Here is a 13,771-nt window from a genome sequence, read left to right as displayed (position 1 = left end):
TGTTTGAGTCCATTGTTGTGGTTGTCGTGTTAATCCATCTCATTGATGGTTTCCCTCATTTTTGCTGTCCCTCTACTCTGCCAAGCATGATGTCCTTTTCTAGTGGTTGGTCTTTCCTGATAATGTGTATTTAAATGTATATCTTTCATTTCCTGAAGCTTGGGAACCATTTTTTCACCATCTTCTCCTTAAGTGCCTAATACAGGTCTGATACATAATAAATATTTGTGGGTGTTATTGCTATTGTCTTTATCCGTCTGTAAAAAAGGCCAATAAACATTTGAAGAGAAGACAGTATAAATAATATTTTATCTGTGAGGTTGGCTTAATGCCATTCACATAGATCAAGGCTTTAGGTACATCCTTTACTTACAAAGTCTTAGAACTGTAAGACTAAGGAGTATATAGTTTCTGTCTTCAAGGACTTCAAAATTTAACCTTGTGCAAATGGAATTAATATATTGGTTTGCTCTAATTGTGGAAGGTTAGTAGAATGAAGTCTCACTCTCCTTCTATCTCCCTCTTGCTTTTAGAGCTATTGGACACCGTTAATAATGACAAGAAACACTGCCAAGGTTATATAGCAGGTATCTTTATCATCATTATACCCTCTAATAACAGCCCCTACTAAGCATTTCAGTGTGCTGTAGACTTACCAGGGATACTTAAGATTAAACCTATAATGACTCATGTCCCTGCCAAAGTTATAGGGACCTAAATCTTTGATTTTCTTTCATACTGTATTACATCAACCAGTTATACCCTTGGTGGCAGCCCTGGTGGCGTAGTGGTTAAAAGCTTGGCTGCTAACCAAAAGGCTTGCATTTCAAATCTACCAGTTGCTCCTTGAGAACACTGTAGGGCAATTCCACTCTGTTCTGTAGGGTCACTATGAGTTGGAATCAACTACACAGCAATGGGTAAGTTACACCCCACTATTTATGATATAATTTAAATCTAGAACACATCCAGAAAATCCTCACAAAGTTCATGGAACCCAGGAATGAAGGAACATAGAAATCATATGATATACTAATTTGCAAATTTTGTTGTAGCCTTCATACAAACATATACAAACATTCTTACCCCTCTCACTTCACACGCATATATACACACACTTTCTCACATATACAAAATCTGTTCTTTCCTTTTTTTAAAAAAATTCACTGTGGGCCATTTATACTTAGAGACAAGGGTTTCTCTCTGGGATTCTATGTCTAGTAAATTTTATAGCTTGGTTGCCTATTTCCCTCAAAGTTTTAATAAATTTAATTAAAAATGGATGCCTGAAAGGAAGGGGGAAAAAATGCACAGGCTTTTGTTCTGATATCTGCCAAAATCAAGGCTGCCAGATGAATGTTAACTGTTACTCTGTTAAGAAACTCCCTTTTTTTTTTTTTTTTATGAAAATAAGAAATGCATCTGGGTATGGATATCTTGATTAGTTAGGGGATTAGGTGATCTTCACCGTCTCATACTTACCTGCAAAGTTTACACGATATAATTCCATTAGCTTTGTGGCATGCGACACCTTCAGTTTCCATGATGGCATATGAATAGAATGACATGCTCAAAAAATGTTGGTTCAGAATTTAAGTCGCTGAAAACTAATGATATGTTGTGTTTAGCACATTTTGTCTCTTTTTAAGAAAATCAGTTCTGTTTCTGCCACTTCAGCAGTCAGGTCAGTGGTCATAAAGTTGCTCTGAAATTGGATGTCACTTTCATTGATAATGAAGGCCAATTGTAGTATTTTTTGACATCTGCCCTTTACACACTGATCTTCTGAATAAGAATTTATTGGATTTGCATGTAGATCACGCCAGTTCAGGGAACAACACTTAACGTTGTCTTTAATTTGTAATTTAGATATGTTTTGCCTCTTTGGTAGTTGAATGGATTTTATTTAGTGTTGTTTATCATATTACATTTACTTGCCAGATAGCACATGGTTCTATCCTTGGAGTGGTTGGTTTTGAGGTGAATAATGGTTTAATTTAGAGAGAGACCTTGAGGAAACTGTCTAGCTGGTTTTATTGTTATGATTTACATTGCATATCAATAAGGGATATATGTATTTATATAAAGTTGTCTATCCTTTCAAAATAAAAGAAGGGAAATGTGTTGGGTGAAATGGGATCCTTAGAGCGGTATACATCCCAGTCCTCAAGTTTGTCTATAGAACATGTACTTTAGATAATTTATTGCAAGCAGCATTGTAGCCGCCAAACCTGTTTTAGCCCTGTATGTTTGTTTTCATCTCATTTGTTTCTTTTGGGGTGGCACATGCTGACACAGCATACTGATGCCTATTTTTCAAAACAACATTCACATAGGTCCACTTAGACAAATGAATATTTTCATCTTTAATGACTCATTTGAAAGGAACAAGACGTTCAGATGCAAATTTGAATAGAGTTGGAGGGCATGAGTAAGATAAGAAAAATAAAGAAACGTAGGATCATTTTTTATAATTTCTCAGTCATGAGAATCATCACCTTGTATCAACTACAGACAGACATGCAAGTACACACACACACTCACACACACACCGGCACAGAATACCTTTACAATTGCAGACAAATTGAAGCCTAATTAGTTATTAACATCACTCCTGGGTGGCCTGATTTAGTCATTGACCAAACCAAACCAAACCCATTGTCATCAAGTCAATTAGGACTCATGGTGACCTTATTGGACATGGTAGCACTGCCCCATAGTGTTTACAAGGCTGTAAGTCTTTACAGAAGCAGACTGCCACATACTTCTCCCTCAGAGTGGCTGGTGGGTTTGAACCACGAACCTTTTGGTTAGCAGCTGAGTGCTTAACTACTGTGCCACCAGGGCTCCTCTTAGTCAGTGACAGTGGGCCTTAATTTATATATATTTGCCGTTATATTAAATAAACACGAGATAAAACTAGTACCTTGTTTTCCTATTGTAAATTATCAGCCATATATGGGAATCATCATTTTAAATATATCAGCATATAATGAAAACTATTTTCTACTTAGCAGACTTTTTCTTCTACTTAATCATCATAACCTGTCTTTTCTGGAAACCTCATTTTTTATGGTTCTAGATCATCAGCCTTGGCAGTAAAGCAAGGGTAATTAATATGGTTATCTTCATTGGTATTAAAATTTCACACATACGTAGGGAGTTTTCATTCTCTGTAAAATGAAAATCACTTTATTGTTTTCTTTTTGTTATAAAAATTATTCATTCTCATTATTAAAATCCAAACTAAAAGTTTCAAAAAGTATGCAAAAAGAAAGTTGAAACTCTTTTGATTCTCACGCCTTAGCGATAACCACAGGTGAACATCATTTTCACGCCTTTGTACATACACACATACAAACACAAACGAATTTAGCATCTTCTGTAAATGAGATCATGCGGTATATTTTTTTTTACTTGTCATTGGCATCTTTCCTTGTCAACACATATAGAACTATTTAATCAAAACCAATCTCCATATTTTTCCGTTAGAAAATCATTTAGTGAAAAAAATGGAAAAATTACAGACAATATATACAAATATAGTTAAAAGTGAATGCTTCCTTCCATGAGATTAATAATACCACTTCCTTTCTATCTATAGCTCCTGTTAACATTTGAGATTTACCACTGTAGGCTTTTTACACTTTGCATTTATACATAATCTTACATAAATAATTGCATATAAATAGGATGACACTTTATAAACATTCTGAAACTGTTTTTCATTTAATATCACATACTTGAGATGTTTCGTGTTAGCGGAAAGCTTTTTTTCCCCCCAATTTTACAGAATCATAGTATTCTATATTTTAATTGCTTCCCCACTGATAGGTATTTAGATTTCTTTTTTTTTACAAATAAAGTTGCAGTGAACCTCCTTGTGGCTGTACGTTTGCTCAAAAATGCGGGTATTTCTGAAGGACAAATTACATTAAGTTGAATTGCTGCAGTTTTACATGTTTGTAATTTTGATTTAAAAAACCCTTTGCCATCGAGTCGATTCCAACTTATAGTGACCCTGTAGGATAGAGTAGAACTGCCCCATAGAGCTTCTAAGGAGCGCCTGGTGAATTCAAACTACTTACCTTTTGGTTAGCAGCCGTAGCTCTTAACCACTACATCATCAGTGTTTCTGTAATTTTGATTTGTGTTGATAGATAAGGCTAAATTGCCCTCTGAGAAGCTGGCCATTTAACTTCCCCCTTTTCCCTCATAGCCTTAGCAATATTGGACAATATAAAACTTTTCAATTATCACCAATCTGGCGAACAAAAGTCATTTTCCTCTTTTAGTTGCAATTCTTGCTTAATAGAAGAAGAGGTAGATTGGGAATCTTTTCATGTATTTGTTGTTAGATTTCCCAATCATGAGCTCTTTGGTTATTCCTGAGATAAGCTAAAATCCTTTGCTCTATTATTATTCTTTTATTACCTAATCATATTTAATTTGCTAAAATTTAGAAATTTTGTATTAAAATTAATAACCAATTGGCTGATAGCCCTGCCCCCCTCCATTCCTGTCTAATTTGGTTATCAAATTTATACTAATAATGAAACAATTATTGAAATGAAAGGGACCCCAGAAATCAAATAGTCAATCTGCTCCTCATTGTATAGATGGATAATCAAAGATTGAGAGGTAAGTGGTTATGTTAGCAAAACTAATATCAGAAATAGAATTTCATAATTTCAGATTCAGAAAGTTTGGGAGACAGGTTGGTATGCAAAGTTCAATATGTAATTCCTTGGTAAAAACATGTCTCCATGAAACATCCCCTGACTGCGGTTGCCTCTGTGGGATTCACCTACCTCCAGCTTCCTGTAGTACTTGGAGACTACAGTTTTATTATCTGGTTCTCATGTCTTCTTAAATAGATTGTGCTTTTTGAGATTCACTTCCAGTGTCTTTGGCTTCTTTGATTTCCCTGGCAGATCCCAGCCCACATAATAAATGCATAATCAATAGTTGTTACTTGATGAAATTGTTTCCCTGTACCTTACTATGCACTTTTATAGCACAATTCTATTAGCGAAATACCCTCCAGAACTCATAATTCACGGTCATTTCTTGCTACAACTGGGGCAGCAGAGCAGCACTTTGTCATCAAGGGAAATGAAAGGTCTGAATTGTTGAGCCGGAGATCACTTGGATGCTGGGAGATACCAGACCCCTCCCTTCACTTCTCACGTTCGGTCCCAGGCCTTTGAGCTGGGCTTTCTTGGAAGCACAGCATGTGTTATGTTCTGCTGGAGACACTACAGCTCCTTGGTTTGTTTGCAGGAGTTACCGCGCCTCTTTCCATCTGCCACACTCACCAGCACTGGGGAACCAGCTCGGGCCCTTTGAAGAGTTATTTTATTTGATTAAAAATAAATAAATTAAAAGCTAAATTGAGAGCTATTCAGTTGTTCCCAATTTAATATATTAAGTGAAAGTTAAACTTGAAAGAAGCTACCCTCCAAGCCTTGTCCAATGCGTTGACCAGACTAGAAGCAAAGCGTGTTACTTTTCTTTGAAGCCCAGCTTTCGAAGCCTTTGTTGAAATATTCCAAATGAATTTCAAAGGGAAATTTCCTTCTTCTCTCTTGCTTGTCCTGGATTTCTGCTGGTATCTCCTCCCCACCAATTCTGTTTTTCTTTCTCTCTTTGGGGTTGATATATTCTTAAACATACTGATTCATGCATTCATACATTTATACATTCATTGAAGAATTACTTGCTGCTTGGTTACCAAGTACTGGGAACTAGACACCAAGAGTCCGGTGATGAGCAAACACAGATGAGGCCCTTGCTCATATAAAATGGGGAGGATGAGCAAGAGTCAAATAATGTCTCCCAGTGAATGTATAATTGCAAACTGAGAATCATACTCTGAACCAAAAACCTGATCCAGGTAGGTGGAGATCTCAGAGGTAGGGAGAAGGGGGGGAGGGGTGCAGTGTTGGTATAAAACTTTCCGAGTAATTACTTTTTGTCAGAAACCAAATGAATAGCATTTAACTGGGTGTAAGTGGTATCGGGATGACAGTGAAGAAGAAAGAAGGGAGCATTCCAGGCTAGAGAGAACAGCATGGGTATCTGAAAGTAGGTTGATATAGCCAAAGCAAAGAAAGAGAGAAAAGTAACTGCCTATGCGTTTTTTTTTTTTTTTTTTTTTTTAAATGATGAGTCTTGGGCTGAAACATGCAGCACCCTGTGGGGAAGCATATGTCATGTGGAGGTATGATATGGGGATGGGGGAATCAAATTTTCATTTGGAAAAGAAAAACTCTCAGCTGCACTGTGATGAGCATATAGAGAAAGCACAAAACCAAATAAAAAAAAACCAAACCCATTGTCCTCAAGCCGATTTCAACTCATAGCAACCCTTTGGGATAGAACAGAACTGCCCCATAAGGTTTTCAAGGAGTGGCTGGTGGATTTGAACTGCCAAGTTTTTGGTTAGCAGCTGAGCTCTTAACCACTGCGCCACCAGGGCTCCCAGAGAAGGCACAGTGGTTGCAAATAAAAACTAAAACTGAAATCAAGAATAAAAACAAACTGATAATAACTGACTAGGCTAGAGAGGAAGAGAAGTAGATGATTTAGAAATTATTGAAAGGTGAAATAAAAAAGACTGGATGGATATGGGATTGAGAAAATGGGCACTGTCCAATCGGCTCCTACCTTCTTAATTAGTATCCCCACTGTATACCTCTCCTTGCTACACGTCTAACTACCTATTGCTTATATCAACTAAGATATCCCAGTGGCAACTCAAACTCAAAGAATTGAATCCGACTTTTGGTATCTCCTAACAACCTTATGACTCCTAGTGTTCCTTTTATTGGTGATTTGGCCAATGGCTTTATAATATAATCATGTTATTCCCGAACATGGCTAAGAGGCATGGACCCCTCTTTTCCTTCTTCACGCCCCTTCACAAGTTTTGTGAACATTTATTCCTTTCTAAATTTGGAAAGAAGGCTAAATCTCCTTTGTGAATGCCAAAATAAAAATAAATAACTAATTTCAGCTAGATTGTGCCTGCATCTTCACTCAAAACTTGCCTGTGTTGATTTGTATCTTTGCTACACATTTTTTCTGATTTTACTATTCCCGGTGAACATCCACAGTCAATCGAAATCAACTCAGGGCAATTCAGTTTAATAACCCAAGAGCTCTCTCTCAGTTGTTCTTCCTCTGTAACCTAAAATAATGATGGTCATATAGTAGATAATTAGGAACATTTTTATGAGGAAGGGGTAGATGAAGGACACCGCTCCCTATGAAGTTATATTAAAGACCCTAAAACATACACGTCATTGAAATCTGTTTATTTCAGAGAGAAGAGAAACTTGTTTTTATTCATGATGATTCAGTTTCGAGATAGACAAAGATGGTTTTATTTACAGGGATTGAATGCTTACTATCTTCTGGGTATATTGCTTGATGGAAAATTAAAAAAAAAAAGCATAAGTAAGCCGTTGGCTTTTTATTTAAGAAGCTCACCTTGTGACAGATATATAAGTGTAATTGTGGGAGGGTGGGAAGTAGAGGTATGAACTCTGATTCTAGTATCTGATAAGGGTTTGTGGAGGATAAAGTGTTTGAAGTAGGCCTTGAGGTAGAGGTATGATTTTGAAAGGAGATTTGAGGGATGATGGCTTTTAGACAGAATGAACAGCTAGCAAAAGGATAAATTCAAGAGCAAATTATTTTCTTCTATACCTGGTATGTAAAATGTTCTAACAGCCATTGCAGGGTTAGAGTTTCAAAGGAAGATGAATATAGACACATTTATCTATGTGTGTCAGAAATGAAATGCATGCCTCCTTCTCTGCATTTGCCCCTGACACTATGACACTCAGATTGCCTAAATGAATCCAGAGGCAGCAACTTGATTAGACAATGTCTTCCTCTTAAATGAATATGGTTCTACATTACCAGGTTTAACTTTGCTGAAAGTAATTATCTGAAATGAATATGTTCTTGGTGTGTAAGTTTCTGGTTCAGAACTAAGCATGAGTTAGGGTTCTTTGTATACAAGTAGAAGATAGTGACTTTGGCTTATTTAAATAAAGAAAGGAAGATTTTGTTGGTTCACACAAGGTAGTCCATGTAATCAAGGTCAAAATGAATGAAGGAGGCTCAGATAGGCAGGAACGAGTGCTTCTCCAAGACTCTAGGAAGTACGAAGTGATGGATATGCCCAGGGTAGGGCTGGGGGAGGGCTAGGAACTTTGATTAACAGTCATACCAGAACTGTCCACCGCTGGGTTAGGGGAGGAAAGAGTGTTATTACCAGAAGGAGGAATGGATTCAGCATGGAAGGCTACAAATTTCTCCTACACTTGATCTTCTTGTTCCCTGAGTATTCTGATTTGAAAACTTTACTTTCTTGGGTAGTATTTTAGGTCATTATTTCTTGTTTCTAATTCGTGAAGCCTTTCCCATGGCTTCCTAGTCTCTCCCATAAATATTCAAGTTGTTCTTCTTGTAGATTTAGCCCCTTCACACTAATCTTCAGGCAGGAGTGTCTATTCAAACAAATGCAAATCAACCAAGATCCAAGTTATATCTGAGTTTTTTATGTGGGGAGCTGTATATCAGAATCACCTGGGGAACTTTTCAAAATCTAATTACAGGTACCATACTCTCTACCCCATTCCCACTCACACACATATTTAACATATCAAAATCTCTTGGGGAAAGGAAGTGGACTTTTCTTTTAAACAGCTATTTCCTGATGTTTCTTTTCATCTTACCATCTCTCTTACCCCTAGTTGAGGTTTACTGATAAATACTGTCTTTATGGGCTCAACATTATTTCTATTATTAAGGATACTTGACATTCCGTATTCTGTGACCACTGTGAGAAAATTTTAGAGAGAAAGATTTCTCCTCATTATATGGAAGAAATTCATAATTTTATGTTGCCCTGAAAAACAGTAAATTCTCTGTCTCTGGAAGTGTTTACACAGGAGTTGCATGACCATCTGTCAGGAAGGAAAATAAATGAACATGAAGCAGTGACCTTTTTCCACCATTGAGAGCTAGGATACACAATGACTTGATACTACAATAGACTATGTGAACTATCTATAAACAAGGGATATGTGAAAATGGAAATCTCTCTCCACTTCAAAGTTTACTCCGAGTTCTCGAGAAATCATATTACAGGTAAATACCCGCGCGAGAACTCTTTAGTGACGGACTGAATGATTCATGATGAGCAGCTGTCCAAACAGTGAATTCATTGCTAACCATGATATTATTTCAGTTGTCTAAGATGACTAAGAGGACTACTAGTGCTCCTGTGATTTCGGAAAAAAATTTGATATCAGAATGTTAAAATATAGCATTCTGTGGTTTTCATTGCTTTTAAAATAGAATCTCTTTACCAGATGAGAACAAAGTAATGATGAAAAGCGGAATTAAGCTTATAGCACAGTACATTGATTTAAAGGCCACTGAAAACATTCTCAATCCCCAAATATCTCTTTATTGCTTCTCTGATTCTACCATTAGTGAGTCATTCTTTTGAGTTAAGTGTGTCCATCCTTCTGACTTTTTAGAAGGTGAAGGACAGAACTAGCCAAGCTGGCAGAGTCCTAAAAGGCCAGGTTCCAAAGGGAATTTCTTACCTGAGACCAAGGGTAGGCAGTGAAGGGCACCATGTTCTACGCTGGAAGGAAGGAAAGTACCACAGTTTAACAAATAGAAAGTATGACAGAAGATACAAAATTGAGATATAGAACTTGAAATAACCAGGAAGAGGAGAACAAACATCAACAGGATAATAAAAACGTGAATTAGTTCAGGAATTACCTGGCTATGCTTTGTTGCCTACAAATTTTTTTTGGTAACAAAGAAGATGGGGCACTTGTTTCAGCCAAGGTCAAAGGGGCTGCAGTGGGACATATGGCATGTAAGGGGAGAACTGCTGAGAAGGGGAGGAGCTCAAGAGATAGGTACTGATGGCAAGCTTCATTTGCGTCTCAGCAACATGACAACATGTTCCTGTTTGTAGGGTTTATTTTGATTTATTTTTGTAATCATTAGATACATAATCAGTAATGATTTTAAGAATGTAACGTAATCTTTTGTAAAAAATGAAAAAACGTATATACTGGCCTTTTCTTTTTAATAAACACGTAAATTTACCTCTGCCTTCGAATCCATTTATTTAGGATAATTTAGACTCTACTTACCTTGGACTTAGCTGAGGTTACAGAAGCCCTGGTGGCATGGTGGTTAAGTGCTACAGCTGCTAACCCAAGGGTCGGCAGTTTGGATCCACCAGGCGCTCCTTGGAAACTCTATGGGGCAGTTCTACTCTGTCCTATAGGGTCGCTATGAGTCGGAATTGACTTGACGGCACTGGGTTTGGTTTGGTTTTTGGTTTAGCTGAGGATACAGCATAATATCAATAAAGTCTAACCAGTCATATCAGTGCAGGGACCTCTGTCATTTCTTTAGTTCAGGGTGACATAAAAAGCACATGTATCCCTGGTTAATAGTCCCCTCCCAGTAATTGGTTGGTTTGAGTATATGTCTTCTCATTTTTGGACTTGGTTTTTCCTGCCTATACAATGGAGGTTTGGGGTCAGAGGTCATGAACTGGTGCCCTATGAACTAAAGTAAGCCAGTGGACTGTTAGGCCAAGGCCATTGGTGTTTTTCCTTTCATTTTGTTTTAATGCCTTTAGGTATAGCATACACACTCCTATTTGTCTTGGGGCCACCACCCCACATCAGCACTGAGTTACATCTAGCCTCTATATTTGTATTCCCTGCGTGGTCCCTGAAAGCATTTGAGTTTGTGGCTATAAGGTTACACAATCTGTTGAATCTCCTTAGGTTCCAAAGGCTTTAATTATGCAGAACCTCTGAGGGGGTGAATATTCACCTACACACACCGTACCTAAAATAACAGACAGAACAATGAACTGGAAGGAAATTCATACATGGTGAGAGCTACCAGGTATCTTGCACTCTCTGTATATTTACCTCATTTAATCCTCACAGCACCCAGAGAGTTAGGTATTATCATACCCATTTTATATTTGACAAAACACACCCAGAGAAGTTAATATCTTGCCTATGGTCAGAAAGCTTATTAATTATAAGAGTCAGATTCAAATCCAGGTCTGTTTGGGTGTAAAACCTCCCTATGCCTATAGGGTCACTATGAGTCAAAATCAACTCGATGGCACTGGGTTTGGTTTTTTTGGTTTATGCCCTAATTCTACTTAGTGGGCAGAGACCTTCCAGAAGGATCTCCTGAAGAATGAAGCTTTACACAGACTTTTGAAATATCTCAAATTTGGATAAACAAAGGATGTCAGATGTTCAAATATCTCAAAATATTTAACAACAGGGTATGTTTGCCTGCTGCTTTCCCTGACCAATAGGAAGTTACCTTCATGCTGTGCTTGGGAACATATATGACTGCTTAAAGCACCACATAGAATTTAGAAAGTAATTATTGCTAGAAGAAATTTGGCTTCCATTCACACATTAATGTGACTTTGGAAAATATGTCACAAATCACTCAAACTAAAGATGTAAAGAGAATTTATTTCTGTCACCTAACTTCTCTATTTTGTCAAAGAATACCTGTTATGCTATCAATTCAACCTTGTTTGTATAAATTATCACTAAAATGTAACATACTTTAGTCTGAAAATAGTGCTTGATTATCTGAAAAGTTTACCTGGTATAGAACAGTTCTGGTAATGAGAAGTTCAGGCACATAGAAGGACTGCATAAATGGAGACAGAAAGAGCCTTAGGATGATTATTACTTGAGTAGAAAAATTTTTGTTGTATTTGCATTTGAGAGTTTTGTAAAAATTAAGTTTGCTGGTATCAACAGAGACTCCATGTTTAGAATGATTTCCGTGTTATGTTAGTCAATGAATTGATTTGTATTAAATATGGCGGCCATTGTATGTCCAGAATAATTTTTAAAAGGGAATGAAAACAGAGGATACATTAAAAAATAAGTTAATTTAACAAAAAAGTGTCTACATGTGGCACTCTTTTATAATTTTTAAACTTTGGATTAATTAGCATTCTTCTGATTTGACCAATGGATAGAGCCAAAAATTTTATTTATTTTTTTAAATTAAAACCAACAGTGGTCACATGTACAGGTAAATATTTTCTGCAAGTGCAGTGTAAATTTATATAACGTGTATTAAAGCAATTAGACTGCTGGTTTCACTTTCTGTGAGTGGGGCTTGAGGGGGAGGAGGAGAGGGGCATAGAAACTGCTGCCCTTTTCAAATAATTCACAAATGTGCTAATTATATGTCAGATATGAAAGTTGAGGTATTGTGACCTTCAAGCCAACAAAAGACCTTTTCAAGTAAGCCATTTCCATGTACATTAATAAAGTGAACAATGCCCTTCTAAAGTTAAATAATGTATGACTGTTATTTCATTATGTGTAAATGCAAACCAAGGAATTGCTTCACTGGTGACGTATTAATAGTGGTACTATAAAAAGCCAAAGACTATAAACCTATTTAAATAACATTTTCTGATACTCTTAAAATAGTGATCCAAAGATATATTTGTTCATTTTCATTACATGTGGCTAATGTGCAGTTTCTCAGCAATTTTTATATTTTGGGTTTGAGCTGTAAAATCTGAGAAGTGTTAAAGTATATAATAATTAACAGAAGCACTGGATACTTTGGAAAAAAAATTATTGTCAGAAAATCTACCCCTTGCAGTGATGAAGGCAATAAAGGATTCTGTATCAGAGAAAATACTGCCTTGGTACATAATCAGTCACCATGTCAGCAAAAGAAATGTTGAGTAAGAGTGGGGTCAAAGGAAGGGAACATAATTGTGAGCTCTTCTTCATGGCTCTGTCGTGGTATAAATAATGTATTTGTAAATACTGGAGATCAAGGTAATTACTTAAAACAGTGCTATACAGTTTCTGGAAGAGAATGTAAGCCTCAAAAGCAATAATATAGAAAGGAATTTAGGTGTCACTGGCACTTGAATCAAACGAACAGCTGCAAAGTCAAACAGTACCCAAGAAGTTGTAGTAGAAAATCAAGAACAGGAAGAAAAATTTAATTATCTTGTATTTATCCAACTTTGTAGTATATTTGATGCTGAATAAAACATGAATAAAGATATAGTCATGCTTAATGCAACTTAAGTATGCGTAATAGACCTCTGGGAAATAATAAAACAATTACAAACTTAAACCGCAATCGTATGAGATTCCAAGAAATTATTAGCATTCGATCTATAGATAAACATTTTTTTTTTTTTAAATCCCACAGGAAACCCTTACAGTTCGTGTCTTATTATGGACTAGATGTTGATACCAAGAAGCTGTAGGGTTTACTGATTCATTCATCAGTTTTCCCTTTGCTTTAAGAATTCTCTAGGGGCCCTTCGTTGGTATTTCTTTTACTAGATTCTTTGAATAATTCTGTAAAACAGATACCAGTGATATTTATGAGAATGCTTGCCACTGAGATTTTTACTGAGTTTGTGCATGCTCTAACTTGCCTAAGATAACAAATGTTTTTGCATTTTCTTGATTATATGAAATAATTTCCACCATTTTGGTTTGAATTTAAGGTGGCAAATCTTGCTTGTTCCATGTCAACAAATGAAGATGGAATTAAAATTGCCAAAATTGCAGCCAATCACCTAGAAACCTTGTGTCCACAGGTAAGAAAACTAAGTTAATATCCTCCTTTTCATTAAAATATTTACACAAATTATATAAATAATTAATATATTATATTTTAT

General features: G+C 36.4%; 1 protein-coding gene across 1 annotated transcript in view; it reads left to right on the top strand.

The window, feature by feature from the left end:
* CTNNA3 (catenin alpha 3) overlaps positions 1-13,771 on the top strand; it is a 1,776,048-nt gene that overhangs the window by 1,056,060 nt on the left and 706,217 nt on the right. The window contains exon 9 of the mRNA XM_003409035.3: positions 13,598-13,690. Coding sequence (XP_003409083.2) covers positions 13,598-13,690 — 93 coding nt within the window. The remainder of the gene's footprint in view (positions 1-13,597; positions 13,691-13,771) is intronic.

Source organism: Loxodonta africana, chromosome 16 (assembly GCF_030014295.1).
Source record: "Loxodonta africana isolate mLoxAfr1 chromosome 16, mLoxAfr1.hap2, whole genome shotgun sequence".
Lineage (NCBI taxonomy): Eukaryota > Metazoa > Chordata > Mammalia > Proboscidea > Elephantidae > Loxodonta > Loxodonta africana.
Note: the sequence above shows the minus strand (reverse complement) of the source record. Positions and strands in the feature narration are given on the sequence as shown.